The sequence below is a fragment of the Clinocottus analis genome, unplaced genomic scaffold (genome assembly GCF_023055335.1).
Source record: "Clinocottus analis isolate CAN_PGR_092001 unplaced genomic scaffold, fCliAna1.0.p SCAF_3, whole genome shotgun sequence".
Taxonomy (NCBI): domain Eukaryota; kingdom Metazoa; phylum Chordata; class Actinopteri; order Perciformes; family Cottidae; genus Clinocottus; species Clinocottus analis.
Genome location: NW_027176042.1, coordinates 12,592,769 through 12,610,681, shown reverse-complemented (window position 1 = coordinate 12,610,681; position 17,913 = coordinate 12,592,769). Strand labels below are relative to the sequence as shown.

The 17,913-nt window shown below is 39.8% G+C and overlaps 2 protein-coding genes across 2 annotated transcripts; one reads left to right on the top strand and one right to left on the bottom strand.

Moving 5' to 3' along the window:
- Nucleotides 1-1,925: 1,925 nt before the first annotated feature.
- LOC137796771 (ras-related protein rab7-like) lies at nt 1,926-11,629 on the bottom strand. Its single transcript, XM_068594884.1, has 6 exons — nt 11,278-11,629; nt 6,952-7,014; nt 5,294-5,420; nt 4,896-5,114; nt 3,467-3,595; nt 1,926-3,306 (listed from the first exon to the last, which is right to left on the bottom strand). Exons 2-6 carry the CDS (start codon nt 7,002-7,004, stop codon nt 3,211-3,213), a joined length of 624 nt encoding a protein of 207 aa, XP_068450985.1. The 5' UTR covers nt 7,005-7,014; nt 11,278-11,629; the 3' UTR covers nt 1,926-3,210.
- Nucleotides 11,630-14,681: 3,052 nt separating this feature from the next.
- Nucleotides 14,682-17,499, top strand: si:ch211-157b11.8 (fibroleukin). Its single transcript, XM_068593383.1, has 6 exons — nt 14,682-14,960; nt 15,558-15,753; nt 16,152-16,229; nt 16,309-16,421; nt 16,558-16,820; nt 17,157-17,499. Exons 1-6 carry the CDS (start codon nt 14,682-14,684, stop codon nt 17,497-17,499), a joined length of 1,272 nt encoding a protein of 423 aa, XP_068449484.1.
- Nucleotides 17,500-17,913: the final 414 nt, after the last annotated feature.

Here is a 17,913-nt window from a genome sequence, read left to right as displayed (position 1 = left end):
CTTATAACACGTAGTAATCCAGCCAGCAAGAACTTTACATTCTAAAACAGCACTTAGACCACATTGTGCAGTTTTGTTAAAGGCTTGTCATCAATTCTCAAGTGGATAAAGTTGTAATGGGATAATAACCTACGTATTTCGAAATACTGTCAATGTTAATTTAGTAACTCAATAGTTGGGCGAAAGTGAAGGATAGCAGATTTAGCTTGAGCATTCATGGGAAGACCTTTTTTATGGAAGACATCTAAATGAAGTGCAGACAATATAATCAATGCAGGTAGCAGTAGCCTTGCCTGTTTTGCCTTAACATGCGACAGACAGCCTTAATAAACAACTTTTCAACATGGATCCAGAGTCAGCCTCATCTGAGCCCTCAGATATGAGCCACCCCTGGCCCTATTTAAAAAAACATGTTTGATTTCCTTATTTAACATTCTCATTCTACGATCTTACTTGTTCTGACCAGTTTTACAATTGTTTTTCATGTTCCATATATCCATTTTTTTTTTACACTTTTATAATTAAATAAAATATTTAAAAATATCAAATGTTGTCCTCATTGGTTTGGCTTAATGGTATTAACTTTGCAGATAATCCCTGGCAGATAACCTGTCATCCGCAGAATTGTAAGATAGTGTGAAAAATATTACAGAAGGTAAGCACAATGGGTACACCAACCTTTCCAATAAACAAATGTTGTTGCTTATAATTATTACTAGTAGTGACTTCTGTAGAGGCATAAGTATTACCAGTAGCTATATCTGCATTCTTTATCAAAGGGGTACAGCCCTAGACATTAAGAGACAACCTACAGAAACAGAAAGCAAGGCAGCAGAAGTACCTAAGTGGCCGCCATGATAAGTGCCGGTCAAATTCTCTAATCCCAAAGGAGCTTCATGCCTCCTAATTTAGCTCCTTTAGCTTAGGAACCATTGGAACTTCCTTAACAAAAGGAAAGGAAATAATGCCGACCCACAATCCCTTGCGGCAACAACATTTAGAGTGACTTTCATTCAGCCATTCACCTGAACAAACAATCATGACCGACAAACGCAGATCATGTAAATAATAATTAGCGTGATTTGGAAATATTTTCAATAATCTGTTAAATTGGCTGGAAAACTATGAATGTTACGTTGCTAAACACGGCTGTGAAGTGATCAAGCTCCTGTATTTGATATTCTCTCAGGTGTTGAACTGCAGCCTCAGCCCTCATTCTTTTATTTTACTTCAGTTAAAGAAGCTTTAATTAAAGAGCTAAACTGAATGAGCTCTTCAGTCTGACTCATGTTTATAATTATCATCTTTTTAATCAACTATTTTGTTACATTACAATTAATTACAATCAAGTTGTGTGGTGTTTTGGAAACTGTTGTCTGCATATTTTTATGATCAGATTAGAATCTGCATATAAACCATAATAACATAAAGGAATGTGAGACACACATCTGACACTCATTGTTAGTGGGATAATGTATACAGCATGTTTGAAACTGAACAGAGACAGTTTAGTAGCTTTGTACTTGGTTTCACTTTCATAATCCTTCATTCATTTCTATTCCGACCTGGTTAATAAAATAAAATCATGAACCGGGTTATTAAAATACTCTGCATGACGTCGGATTCTCTAAACACTGCGGTTGTCTTTTCCTAACTCCTCATGAATTCTCCTTGCCATCGTTCCTTGACATTTCCACAGAGGTCAAGGACAAGTGCTTAGGGTTAGACGTTAGGAGGTGATTATTTGACTATTCGACTGCAGCCCAAGTCTGGCAAAATAAGTGAAAGCACTTGTGCGGCGGCATCAACGTTTTTTTTAAAACACTGCAGTTTTAACATACAGAAGACGCTCTAACTTATAGAATAATAATGAAATTAACCACACAGTCAAACACAAATTGAGACACATAATGCTACACCATTGATATATTCAAGAGATTTATTATTTGACGTCCCAATTTTCTTTGACAACATCATTGGCATTGCAGTGATTTTATTCTATAAGGAGAAAGAGTAATACCTGGGCAATACATTGGATCTTTTCTTTGAATGGAAGCGAGAACATCCATTTCAGTTGGATCCATCTGCCATTTACCTTTACCATCTATACACCGTAATGCACAATCCGTTAAAAATATGAAGTACTTAGCCGACCTGAGCTACAAGCAGATAGAGAGAACAGCAATAACAAAGACATGACATAAGACAGGTGTATGCTGTGTTGGTGACATGTATAGTAATTCCATAGTGTTGAAAGATGTCTGATGAAGGAGATAACACATACAGCAGTAATAGTAGCAGAACAAGTAATGTTACATAAAAGGCAAATATTAATATATCAAGGAATGAATCCATGTTTTACACCGTGACTGCGTTATCAGCTTTTACTTAATGTCTACTGAGGAACATTTCTTCTGCAGTGTGAGGCCGTTATAAACCCATTAACACACAAACTGGAAGGGAAAAGGCAGTACAATCACCATAGTGTTCAACAGATTCTCAGGGGATATTGTTGAGAGGAAAAACGAGTGAGGAGGTGTATCATTTGAAGCTGAAACGCATGTGGTAACAGACATTGTCCAAAATCAGTCATCCCTCTATAATATTTAAAGGCAAAAACATAAAAAGAAAGTGCAAAAAACATTTGTTTTTCAGGCTTTAGAAATAACATCAGCCAATTAAAATATATATAGTTCAACTTGATTATTTGTTTGACAGACAAGCAATAGAAAGCAAAGAGAAAACATAAAGAGAGAATAAGATACTTGGGATGCTGAGATTAGCAAACATCATCTCACATTACAGCGCTTCAGCCAGTCTATCTAGAGTTTCCAATTAAACTCTTTGGACATGGCTCCATCTTTCCCCCTCAGTGTGAGTGTCAGGGGCCAAAGTCAGAAAAATGGGTGGGCTGGACAGGAGATCACTCACTATCAAGTCGGGGACTCTGTGGTCAGAAGGGGTGTAATTTTTCTCTTGTTTGATCTTTGGGCACTGGATTTATCAGCGAGGGTACGCTAGTGTATTAATTTGTGTAATGCGAGGGGCTGGGGGTACATCCATGTGCAGTGTACTGCGTGAGGGTTTGTGTCGATGGAATAAACAGTGGCGTGAAGGAGGAAGTCCTCTTCCAGGGAGCAAGGTGCAGGTGATGTAACCGGTGACAGGGTGTTTCAGAAAGCCAAGAGAGAAGATGGTCCAAGTTGTCCCTCAGCAGCTGCAGCTTTCTGCTGAAGGTTTAGCTCTGTCATTCCTATCCAGTTTTATGGGCTCCGGGAATTCATTATACAACTCCACCTCTGTTTCCTGCCAGGCAGCAGAAGAAAGAAAAAGAAAATCAAAAATGGGAGAAAATGACTTAGTAATTAAGACTGTTTTTAAAATCATTTAGATGTGTGCTTTAAAATATACAAATAACAAAGCACACATCTGCACTTTTTTTAAATTTCCTGCAACTTGAACTCACTTGTTTGAGGGCGTTGCGTGCAATTGTCTGGAATGCCTGTTCTACATTGATGGCTTCTTTGGCGCTAGTCTCAAAGTAGGGGATGTTGTTCTTACTCTGACACCAAGCCTGAGCCCTTTTGGTGGTTACCTGTGTGTTTGAAGAAGAGGAGATGCATAAATACACTGAGCTGGAATATACAAGCATGGATCTTTTGACAAAACAAATAAAAACATTGTAAAGGAGTCAGAGATGTTAAACTTAATGTTATTACACATTGTTCTCTTTTGAGTGAAGTAGTTTGAGACCATCTTACACCATAAGACGTATTTCCAGATAAATAATAAAGTTGTAACGTCCATCCTTTTGGACTCTCAAGAGATGCCAACTCGCCAAACACATCTATGCTCCATTATGTCTATACGACTAAAAGCTGTCGTTAGGTAACATAAATTAAGGCAAGTAAGAAATTGCCTCCATCTTCCAGAACTCTGCAACCTTTGTGCACTCCCACACCGTATGAAAATAAGTACCCAACTTATTTTGAGTGCATAGGATGAAGTTTGATGATGGTAAAGATTTCATTTTATGTAACGTGATAAGAGTGATGCATGTTCTGCGATTAATAAATAATTGAATAGCTTAATGGGTCAAGTGGAAGATAAAAGACAAAATAAGTAGGATTTAACCATTTGAATTCAGGTTGCATTGCAAATGACCTAGGATAACTTTGGAATTAACGTACAAATAATCCCTCAGCGTGTTTTTGTTTCTGGAGAGTTGACTGTTTCCATCTGGGATTTTGCTTCCCCGAGACAAATCTAGATGTTTTGCAATTATTAGTGTTTTTTTTCTCATTTTTTAAAAAGACAGAAAGTTTAATTTCCAGATCTCCAAATTTGAAGAAATTTTATCAAGGTGTTTCTGAGAAATCGTGTTCATGAGAATATGAACTGGACAAACTCATAACATAAGCCTCTGCCCACAGCTGTTAGAGCTGTTGGATAAAAGGAGCTGGCAAGATCAACCCGATCAACCAAGTTCTGTGTTCTATCAAACACTACTAATATGCTGTTAGTGAGCCATACTCGAGGGAGTAATAAACACCTATCTTTACTGACCTACATGACTATGAGTCTTAAACTTTACAAATAGAAATTAAGTTCCCGAAGTGGCAGATTAAGTGCTCTACCGGTCCTCATCAGATTGAGCCTGCGAACACTTCACTCGCTTATAACCGTGATGTCCACTTAGTCTTTGAGGGTTCAGTTCTCATTCCTTCTGTTCACCAGCCACCGAAACCAGCACGCTGTTGCGCTCAGAATTTTTCAACATCACTCTCAATAGTCATTAAAAATGGGCATATGAAATGGAAGTTAAAAAAAAAAAAAAAAAGCATAGTGGGATTTAAAATGAGATCAACGTGGAGCCGTTGTCCACGAATACCAACCTGTCTGTTCTCCAAGTCAATCTTGTTGCCGAGCACCACAAAGGGGAAGTTCTCAGGGTCCCGAGGGCTGGCCTGGATCAGGAACTCATCCCTCCAGCTGTCGAGTGTCTTGAAGGTGTTGGGTGCGGTCACATCAAACACCAGCACGCAGCAGTCGGCTCCCCGATAGAAAGCTACACCCAAAGACTGGAACCTCTCCTGACCAGCTGTGTCCCAGATCTAGACAACCACGAGGAGACAAACACTTTAGTAAATGGACAAAATCACAGAAGCAGTTGAGAGGACTGTGACAAATAACTGTGGAAACGATGCAAATTTCTGATGCTGTGGTATGTGTCTTGTAAAATACAAGTTGAATTCTCCAAGATGGAACCTAGCCAGCTGAACTTGTACGGTACCTGCATTGTAACGAGCCGGTCGTCCACCATCACTTCCTTGGTCAAGAAGTCTGCTCCTATTGTAGCTTTGTACTGGTTACTAAACTTCTTGTTCACATACTGGTTCATTAGGGAGGTCTTTCCAACACTGAGAAGAGAAGACAAGAGACCGCAGAATAACAGATACTGTAGATGTTAGAAACAAATTAAAAGGTTGTCCAGCTTGGCTGACATTTTATATAAAATGGGCAGGAATTAGATTGCCTAGTTAAATTTAGAGCGGGTGGGGGGGGGGGCATATATGGATGTAATCAATAGTCCATTTAAACTTGTTAAATCGTTTCATGCGACTTGACAGAATTGGATGTCCATGTCATCTCAAATAAGTGCAACTAAGAGGCATTACAGATGAGTTGATTTCGCTCACCACTTTCAAGTTTAACAACTTAAATCATGCAACAATGCAATTACAATGCAATTACAATGCAATTACAACTGGGTTATGAGTTTTCCATGTCACCTATAAAGCAATAGGTTGAAAACGGCACCAGCTAATTCAACCTGATCCTTAATCAGTGCAATAACGGAACGATCTGTGTGGGTGGTAGAGCACTGATTGGTATGTGCAGGAGGCGTAAATGGATCAATGCCCGAAACTATTAAGTGCTTGGCTCCAGACTAACTTTTTACATTGGTTACCCTTTTGTGCTCAACTTCTTCATTCAGGTGCACCACATTTCTGATCGTGCCTTTTTCCCCCACCTTAATATTTTAATTGTGGCCTATTTTGTCAGCTTCCATACACATTTGATATTTCTAAACATATAATGTAAATGATTGTAAACAAGAATACATAAGCAGATAAATGTTTTTTGAGTCAGAGGCTGCCATCTCCGCTGAAGATGTTGGGTCTGATGGGCACCGAAAGTAAGGGGCTACAGGGACCATACATTAAGTTAAACCTTGTACTTTTAAATATCTTATACTGCACTGTAGAGGTCCAATCTTGTGAGGGATACTGTCTAGGATCTTGATTAGTAATTTCATAATATATTGTGGCTTAATCTACCATTCTTAAAGGCTAAAAAGCTGCAATATTGTCAAGTTTTGCAATTTCCTGACTTTTAGAACAGTAAATGTTTTCACTCTCTTGGCCATCACTTTCACATTGCTGTTGCCATTGTGTTTAGCCATAAAGAAAACATTACCAAGCTACAGTTTAAATGTAGGAATATGTCACAGAAAACATTGTCACATAGTCAGAAGAGGAAACAACAAAAATAAAAAACAGATTTTTAGAATATGCCACAGCTTGAGTAACTTATAATAAAACATTTATTCAATCTTTTAACAAATGCTGTGAAACCTCAAGTGCTCTTGTGATAGTATTTGAATACAATAGTCTTTGCAAACAGTACTTAGCATGAAAGGTAATGGCAGTGAGTATGTCTCATAGGTCTGCAGATAAAAACATGTGGTTGAAAAACAGTAGAGCTGTTCAGCCAGGAGTTGTATGACAAAGTAATAACTTCTAACAAGGAAGTAACACTAATCAGAACAGTCTTCAATGATTTGACTCATATCTAAAATGATACCTTTGCATTTAACTAAACTGATTATTTCATACCCTTTGCTGTTTTTGTACATGTAGGAGAGATAAATCCCATGTCGTGACTCACCCTGAATCTCCCAGGATGATGACTTTCAACAGCACTTTCTTCCTGGATGTCATTTTTCCACAGCTGCAGAAAGACGAACGACAAAAAGTTTAGCATACAGACAGCACTAAACTATGTCTTCCAAGCCCCTTCATTGCAAGTCAAACTCAAGTTTCTTATTGTTCAGGGACAATAAAATTGATACAAAAGGTAAATCTGTTGTAGGCCTCTGGTTCAATCAGGTTTGAATACCACTCATTCCAGTCATGTGCTTTTTAAGCTGTTGTACAAATCACGAGGAACACATCAATCTTTCTCTTTCATGCACGCCAGGAAGTTCCCCTTTCGACGACGAACTCTGAACTACAAACCAAGTGGAGCAGTTTTTGGTGATATTGCAATCACACAAATACAATCTACCGCTGCATGTGTTGATCTTTATACAATCTCAATCATCCTGTATTTAGATATAAGTCAGATACCATTTTTACGTATGAGGACATTTACAACTGCAAATACAACACAATAAATTAACACAATAATTAAGGAAGCGATCTCTTGAGTTTTCAAATCAGTGAGTAAAGTATGTATTACACCCATCTAGCTGATGTGATTCATTTAGAAAATGTCTGAATTGCAGCAAGGAAATGATTCATATGACCAGTTTTTCACAAGTGAGTAAGTTAACAGTGCAATTGTAGGATACCAGAAAAACGCTATGAGATGCATTATACATCACTCCTTGATGTTCTGTGGAAATAAAATGAGCTGACCATTGGTGTCTGATACGGACAGATGACAGAGGCTCTTCTCTAGCCCCTCCTACTATTATTTATTCTGACTTCTACATATCTACACTGTTCTCCCTACCTTCATCATGAGTCATGACATGTCTTATGTTTTCATAGAGTGAACTCATATTACAAAATGAACTGTGTGGAAGTTAAATTAAAGAAGGCATTATTCGGATATGACTTATGGCCCAAATTTTGCCTAAACTGGGCCAGGTAAATAGTCCAACATATAAAGAAAATAAAGAAACACTTAGAAAGCCTGCTGAAGGTGTGAATTACATATATAGATAAATCAATGTCCAAATCCATGAAAATTAGATGTCCGTGTGCGTGTGTAGAAGTCTTGTACGTGCAACTCAAACAGAAACGCACGCAAATTAAATCTGTGAGCACTTTCACATCACTTTGAGCAGAATTGCAAAATATGCTTATTATTGAAGGCCGCGAGGAGAAAACCACCTCTCGTCTGTGCCGGGTGTGCTATCCGGCCAATCCAAAGACGAGGATTAAAAAACTTAGACACAATTGGGACCGGATCCGCCCACTTACAGTCAAGAAGAATTAAAGCTTCAATTTTGCTTGCGCCAGGAGAGATATTCTGCATGCAGTGATGTGAAAGTGCTCACGGCCTTTTGAGTATACAACATATGTTATCTTAACTGTCACTTTGGCCATAATAATATATAGTTGGTATTTACAGTAAATAAGCAAATGTATTTGTTGGTCTAATATTGTTTGCAAATACAAATCCATTACATTATTACTTTCTACCTTTTTTGGCAGTGAGGAACAATAACCTGTTTGACCAAAGTTCAACAGAACACATGACCACTTCCTCTCAGCTCTTCACGTTAGTAAACATCATCATGCACAAAAAATATTTTAGACATGCCAATCTGCCAGCTCAAACAGGTTTTATTGTAACCCAAGTCCTTAAAATGAATTCAGATTCTGAAACCAAGCTTGGAAAACACAAACACAAGCGCTCCATCAGGAGCTGGAAAGTACACTTGAATATTCTCTGAAAGGAACGAGCAGAGCACTCCTGTGGTCGCCATACTGTGAAGCACAGAATGTGAACAATATGGTAGCGATTGATTAGCCGGGAGACGCATGAACAACAGCACATAACTAAAGTCTAGAAACTGGAAACTCAACTCAGGTATTTAACCTGGGACAAACAGCAGAGCATTGGACATTGATAAAAGCACATACATGCATGACCATCATCTTAGACAAGAGGTTCAAAAATCAGGTGGATGCGTCTTACTTAAGTCAGTTATTCTGCACCAACACTTATTGGCAGACTTTCCTGATACAACTATCAAGAGTATTTTGCTCAAAACTGAATGAATCTTAGTAAAGATGACAGAAACTGTGACAGTATTTCTATAATAACTGCACTGCCTGTGGAAATACCTGAAGATATGGCACTCATGAAAATGACACTGCACTGGTTAATTGACCTGAAATGATTTATGTATTTGAAATAATTATTTAGCGTCTGAAAATATGCATTTGACATAATTTTCTGTGAAACAAAGTTCTTTCTGCCGAGTCATGTGCAGTTTAGTCAATTTTGAATTCTGCTTGCAATAGCTCAAATAATTGTGCAAACATGTTTCTGACATCAGCCTGCATTCAACATGCAAATGGTTAGATAGTTTAGAGTAGTGTTGCAGAGAGTCTGGTACTGAAATGTTGTTTTTTTTCTCCACTAATATGAATTTAATGTTGCATCCATCTATTCTTTGTGGACAGTCTATCTATTTACATTATTTAAGAACACAAAAGGATCACTGGGCAAATATCTGTATTTCTATGTCTGTAAAAATTTGGCATCACCAATATTACAATTTTCTTTCATGGAGGCAACTGGCAATCAATACACAAGTTGATATTAAACTGTTAATGGATCATATTGACAAGCATGAGTTTAAAACAACTCACAACAAAAGTGTTGGACTAAAGTAAAGGTCCGCCAGTAAATCACAGGACAAGCAGCTGGAATGCAAAGATCACTTCTGATATAGATTATGCAGGCACACCCACAGACAAACTACAGACTAAAAATAGATCTGGACTGCTTCAGATGTTTTGAAATGCTCAAACCGATCTCCAGACATAAAATCAGACCATCTTTATGTTTCCTGGTTAGCTACCATCTTGGTTAGTGTCCATGTGACAAGCAAAGGTGCAGTGGACCAGGGGTCAACAAAAAGAGTAAAGTCTAAATACCATGTTGATATAAGAGAAAACAATAAACAAAACAAAAATCATTTAAAAATAATGTATGTTGCTTATCTAAGTTGTTTATCTTCATTTACACAGTAAAATGTTAACCTTCTGAGGTTTTTTAGGATTGTATCAAACAGACTGCTTTTCACGTGAGCCGACAGACACATCTATGACTCTCCACTTAACTCCGTACAGTGGAACTACCGAATAAAACACTATGCAAAATAAGTGAGACACAGCTGTGTATGCTACAATGTTAACTGTGACACACCTGCATAGCTGTTATGCAGGCATGTTATGGTTATGCCATAACCATTAACCGGGGCACTACTACACTAAAAAAAAATTAACTATTTCAAGTCAAGACATTGGATATGACTACATGTCAAATTAAGAGTGGATCCCAACTAGCAGGCAGGTCCCAAGAGGGAAACTAAATTATTGTTACCAGTTGCAAAGTACTACAATGAATCATTAAAAACTAAATCATAAAGCTCTGTTATTTTATTGTATATATTGTGTTTCCCATACTTAATACTTGCATGTTTACTCTGTAACTTTGATTGCTGCTGCTACAAACAAATGTCCACCTGAGGAAGAATAAAATATATATACATATATATCTATCTCATAGCACTTCAGTCATGATACTCTATCTACATTGTATCAACTAACCATGATTTAAAAAAAACAATGAAAACGAAGTAAGGGGAAAAGTTAAAACTGGAATGAGGAAAGCAATAGATTTCAGGTAACACGGAAAGTTTAGAAAAAGACTAATGGGCGTTGTACAAAGTCCCTCTAAACAAATAATCTAAAAGGACATGTACCTGCGTGATCTGTGAGTCATAACCCAAACAGTTTCACCGAGAACAACATGGTGTCACGATGTCTGCCTGACAACACACCGGCAGAGACACGGGATGTCTCTCTCAGACAGACTGCCTGTTGACAGGAGTCAAGTCAAACATGACACCTCGAGACATGATCAATAAAACCACACAAAAAGTGATAATCGTATGCCCCGTACTGTCTACTCCTCCGAAGTATTGGGAAAAGACGATATTCAGTCTGTCAACAGTTGACACGTTATTTACGACGGCTTGTCTGACCTCGTCTCCCCCGGTTCTCTTTCCTCGTTGGAGCCGACCCAGAGGAGCCCCAGGCCGGCCTTGTTTTTGTCAACCGGCTTCTTAAACAACATTGCACCATTCGCCGTTAACGTCACAGCGTTAACGTGACACTGGCTGAATTGATGAGTGAGCACACAGCATGCATATAGTCAGTCAACACAGTTGTCGTGTTGAGAACTTACCTTCGACTTGTAACAAACCGAAACGACGACTTTATCGACGGGAATCGATCCGGCGGCGGGCGGACGGGCGGTATTGTTCAGGGCAGTTGGCGTTACTGGCTCACTAGGCGTTGCGTTAGCTAGCTAGCTAGCTAGCTCGCTGTCACTGAACTCGTTAGCTAGCGTTAAATTTGGCAATACCACGTTTCAGATTCTGAGGCGAAGATGTTGCCCTTTGCGTGAACACCAACAACACTCTTGTCGTAAATTGACGAAGCAGATGATCTACAGCTGGTGTGTAAATTTGGCACTTTTCTTCAAGGCTAGTCTCCCAGCGAGCTAACTGTGTGCTACCCCCAGCGTCTCTCTTCCCCTTTCACTTCCTCCTGCAAAACAACCCCTGCGTCCTCCGTCAGACGCAGCTCCTCGACTGGCTCAGCCCACTTTGTTTTGTTTTTTAGATTTAGCATAGACTACACTTTTTGTATTATTTCTGCTGAAATAATTGCAATAATGTCTTTGGTGGATAGAGGAACCCTTGAAAACAGTTCAATGTTCAGACCCAGTTCTAGTTTCCTAGGGGTGGCCATAAATGCCACAGTTAAAGATGTCATGTTAAGATATATTAACTTCTAGTATTTCATAATTAGTATAGAAGTTCAGTTGTATCTGGACACTCCACATGTGATGTAAAAATCGTTCTATTGCACAAATTCATGATATAGGATTCAGAAAATACAGATTAAAAATAAAAGATAGGTCAAGATCAAAGTAGCAGATGCGGATATATTCAAACACAGGTAGGCTACCTACAATGACCACAATGCTCCTGCCTTCAAAATGCTCACTGTTTTCATACCTCACACACCCAATTTAAAACACAAGTCTGTTAACACGTTTATGCCATGAGCTCAAAATGAGATAACTTTTACAACATCGTCATAATTATATACGTAGACTTTGGCTGAGTAGCACTGCACATCAACACTGTACTCCACTTAAAATCTGTGCTTTAAAAGCAGGTGATACTTAATTTTTGACTTAAAAAAACAGTTCTTAAGTAATCCACCTCAATTTGTTGACCTTCTTGAGATTTTGAGCGTATTACATGATTTTTATCAACAAATATGTGTGTACACACTACTTCACCGCTCTATACCCCCAGAAGTGACGCTTTTTCAACTGCATGTGATCAACACAACAAGTGAAAGACAATATGATTGTGTGTGAGTAATTGCAGCAAATCAAAGCCAAAAGGGTGATCTCTGGGTATCTACCACTAGAGGACAGAATCAACCCACTTTGAATGAATGAATCAAATGAACTGGTGTTGCCACCATGAGGCCCCGATGAGCTGCTTCTGTCTGATACATGAAAGACTGTCCCTCTCCTCTAAGCACAGAAACAGTGTTACAGAAACAGATTAGCATGCAGGCCAGCCTTTACAGTTTGTGTGTGTGTCATGTATGATACATTAAAAAATGCTTGTCTGACATATGCGACAGAAAGGGTATGTTGGTTTTCTTGTCCAATGAAAAACACACAACTATGTATACCTAAAAAATATGAAAAAAACATTTTAGGATACCATGACACGTCACAAAAATAGAACAAACATTTTACAGAACATTAAATTGATAACAAATAGGTGGTATTGATATATGAACATATAATTATGATACAAAGATGCACTTTAATTTAATAAATATGATGTCTCGTCTGTGAGACAATCACACAAGATCTTTTCAAAAGGAGAACTGTATTCACAACATCTGAAATGAGTTTTTGGTTGAGTCACAAAAGCTTCAGGATTAAATAATAGATGCCTGACATTTAAAAAAATGTTTTTTCCTCTGCTACACATTAGAAGTATACACAGAATAACTGAATAACTCACAATAGTCAACGATGTTCATTGTTTTTACTGTGGCTGTTTTGGTTAACGTGTGCTTTACTATCTTGTGTGTGATATTTATAATGTCGTATATAGTGGCTTTATATGTTGTTATATTCTGTTTTTAGGGCACATTTCTAACATCTAGCCAGAGACAACACACTTACATTAGTCATATAAATTAACTCATTTACAGTTATTTTTCAGTTGAAACAATGAATAAATACAAATAAAATTACTTATTTGAGAATTTCAGTACTGTTACGTTCATAGAGATTTTATTTTTGATCATATTCTCAGTGTTGTACTGATATCTAACAAAAATGTGCCAAAAGAAAAGTGTGTAAATATAGAAACATCTATATCTCTCTTTTGAATCTTCTTTAACATCTTTATTGAAACTCCCATTTTTTTCTAAAGAACACAGCTGCTATTGGCCCATCAGAACAACCATTTCAAAAGACCTCATCTTGATTTTGTCCTGCTCCATGTTCATGTGTAAGTGTGTCTTCATAGATGTGTTTGCGCTCCTTGTTAGTAGAAGTGTGTCTTTGCAGATTCCTGATGACTGGTGTTTATAGAGGAATTCCTGCCTTCACGCTCCTATTGAATGTAGAGTCTTTATGGTCTCTTTGGACCTCCGTTTGTAAACACAAACACTGCGACACAAAAGCATGTGAGTTAGAAACTGGTGCACAGGAGGGAAGGAGCTACATACTTTAGGCATCTGCTGCATTTCTATCTCCACAAACATTGCTGTGTATGCCCCTTAAGGGGTAAAGCTAAGAAGGTCTGTTCAGAATAGGCATAGGATTCTTCCGAGAAATAAAAAGTTATTATTCGTGCATGAACACATAACATGTGAAGCAGGTGAAGATCTCATCCACAGCATTAAAAAAAAAGTAAATTAATCTGTGAAAGACTGGTTTACATTTGCTTAATGTTACAATGCATGTGGGTGGGTGTGTTTGTGTGTGTAAACATGCACCTCTGTGTGTGGCTGTGTGGGAGTCTAAGAGAGAGAGCATGAGATGAGTTAATGAGATGGACAGATCGTGGGTGTGTGTGTGTTTGTGGGTGTGTGTGTGTGTGTGTTTGTGTGTGTGTGTCTGCAACAGGGGGTGGGTGCATTAGTCTCTGTCAGACAGCAAAGAGTGCCGCAGTTATCTAGGAATCTGAGCCAAAGCAACCTCACTAACAGACAGAGAGCAGAAGAAAGAGGGTGACGGGGAGTGAGATGAACTGAGGAAAAAAGGAAGGAAGAAGAGGATGAATGAAGCACAAATAGTAGAAAACAAGACAGACGAGGACGACAATAGAAAGATCTAAACAAAAAGGACAGGTCAGCAAACATTTTCCACCTGAAGAGACAGTTGTTAAGATAAAGGAAAGTGAAGTAAAAGTTTTCTAAGAATCATCAAAAACAAAGGACAAACAACTTGCAACTCAGAGAAAGAAGGTTTTCCTTCTGGACCACTCCTCAAGAGCTTAAGACAAAGGTCAGGTCGATCCTGCATTTCTGCATTTTACCATGGTTTCACTCGGTTCTCTCAGTTTACTTCCACTGCTGTCCCTGTATGTGGGAGCACTGCTGTCTTCGGATGTGTCTCCGGACTGCACACACCCTCCCTGCAGAGACATGCTGGTGGCTGCACCCATCCAGCCCAGGACGGGAGCAGGAGTGGGTATTGGGGCCTGCGAGGGTCAAACTGGCACAACCGCCTGCAAGATGGGGGCTTCACTTTCAGCCATCTCTGACGTTCCTCGGATGGTGGAGCACAGACACGAGCTTCCCCAGGTTCAGCCTAAGGTGAGTGACATCACCTACAGTGTAGTGGCAGTCCCAATGAGATGTATTGTTTACACGTCTTAAAATGTTACTCTAAGAAAAGCCAGATAATGCAACTTTTAATCCTATACATGTAATCGTGAGATGATTCAGACACCCTGTCTACTCCCGCACGTGTTTCAGGGAGACCGAACAGCGTACTATCTGGCACAGGTCAGCAGGTCCTTTCTCACGGGACAGTCGGCACACTAAACTTGGCACCACCGAACAGACATGGAGCAATGACAGTCAGCAATCAAAGGAGGGATAAAATTAGGTCTGCTTTAAAAATGTCCTCATCATATGGTTGTGCTGAGCTCATGGCGCAACAGGTGTGTGTGTGAGGGACATGACTACAATGCCTGATGTAAGTGTGAGAGACAGATTGAGTGTGGCACAAAACATGCTACTGAGCTATGAGTTTTCCTTTCAAACGGTAGTAGGATGCATGATAATGCACATGCTTCATTTGTGTTATTTAATATCTCAGTATTGTTTCACTCAACAACAGACATGAATCTTCTTTGGTGAATAAAGAGGATTCTTGTCGAGAATTACCTGTAAGCCCTGTCTTTGCAGACTGGAGGCGTCAAAGAGCGTCTTGTTCAGCTGCAGCGCTGCATGCGCTCTCTCCAGGAAACAGGAGGCCCCTGGAGTCACGGGGGCCAGGAGAACAACTCTCTAGGAGCCATCTTGGCACTAATGGCAGCTGTGCTGACAGAGTGTGACCTCCACTGTCACAGCCAGGCCCTTGGGGCGATGGCCAAACGACTCGGTGAGTCGTTCACATTTATATCCTCCACCTCTGCGACACACAGACAAATAGTCACACACACACGCGTGCACACACACACACACACACACACACACACACACACACACACAAAGAAATGCCAGCAAAGTCACTCCCCCACTCATAGTAAACACAACCTCAATGAGGCCTGCTAAGTGTCGGTCATAGGTGAGTGCATAGGAATTCAACTGCACTGAGAAGGATGAGAAAAACTGAATTTACGAGTACACAAAGACACACACACACACGCATACTGTATGGATCATATGTAAGGAAGATACATCATACGATTTTGAACCTCTCTGTGTAGTACAGAGAGGCAACATTTGTATTCCAACCGTGTGTCTTACTGATAACTCCGTCTCTCTCTGGGTTGACAGAGAGTGCAGCCGTGGGAAGAGAAGGAGAGAGAGACCTGCTGCTTTTCCTGAAAAGCATCACACAATATCCACCCACAGGTAAGGGCATCAGGAGGGCCCACATGAAAAAGCTGTTCCTTATTAAGTTGAATAGAAATATACTGTGTGTGGTTCTCAGTTGCCCCCTTGGAGAGGTTACATCCTCAGGACTGCGCAGAGATATACAGGCTTGGCATCAAAGAGACTGGAATCTACACCATCCAGCCCGACCTGCACAGGCCGGCGTTGGAGGTACTTCAGATTCACCACACTCATAAAACACAAAGACAGACCCGCAACCTATTCCTCTTCTTTTAGGGATGTGTATGCTATCTGTGGATCACTAAAATATAGGCTTCATAATATCAAAGACTTTGTTTTGGCTTAGGCTAAATGTGACATGGAGACGGCAGGTGGTGGGTGGACGGTGATCCAGAATCGTCGGGACGGCTCGCTGGACTTCAACAGGACATGGCAGGAATACCGGGAGGGCTTTGGCAGTCCGCAGGGAGAGCACTGGCTGGGGAACACAGCGCTGCACGCCCTCTCCTCCGCTGGCCAACACCAACTTCGCATCGAGCTGGAGGACTGGCACCAGCAGAAACGCCATGCTATCTACAACCACTTCAAAGTGGCCTCGGAGGCACAGAGGTGAGACACACTGGCACAAACACACACTTTGTGGTGAAATCTTTAAGCCCCTGAAATGGGGCAACAATCAAAGTTTAGAAATGAATGTTTTGGTTATGATTTATAACTGGGACACACTCAGAATTTGCTTCATTAGGATTATTTGGTTGTAGTTTGATCAGGTCGTATTGACAGTGCTGGCAAGATAAGATAAGACAAGATAGTCCTTTTAGGAAACATCAAGTGTGTCATTAGGTTTTGATGTGTATCCACCTGGTTCCCCAGTACACAAAAAAGGATTCAGATGTTACGCACAACCCTCATAAATATGCCATATGTTATTTCTCTTTCTTCCAGGTACCGCCTAACAGCGCGGGAGTACTCTGGCGATGCAGGTAATGCATTGAGCTACAGCAAACGTTACAACCACGACACCAGAGCCTTCAGCACGGCGGACCGAGACCACGACCGTTATGCAGCTGGAAACTGTGGTCAGTACTACGGTGCAGGCTGGTGGTTCGATGCCTGCCTGGCAGCTAACCTTAATGGACGGTATTACCGTGGGCGCTACAGTGGGGTGACCAACGGGATATACTGGGGGACATGGTACATCCTGACAGATGGACGAACTGGAGAACGCTACTCCTTCAAAAGGGTGGAGATGAAGACGAGACCCAGAAACTTTGTCGGAAAATCCTAAGTAATCACAACAATTCTCACAGATAATCATGTCAGTTTTCTTTAAGTTGCCGTGTGGACAGAGAAGCTTTCCTGTGACTTATCAGTTACATGCAGGTGGCAGCTAATAGATGAAAAAAACTATACAAAAGATATAAGATATCTAAACATTCACGAGCAGACTGTTGAAGCTCCATATATCAGCATTCTTTTGTTTATTAAGTTGCTTCTCTTTTACGAAACCACATTTATAGCGTTTCTCCATAGCAGTAATAGAAAGAAATAGATCGTGAAAATACCGCTTGTAAGAGTTGTTATCGTAGTACATTTTGAGAATCTTTATTGTACATTAAAATTAATATTCTGTTGTAATTTAATGAATCACGAGGACGCTGAGGCTGTGTCTACATGCAATCATTGTTTACATGTAAAGGGT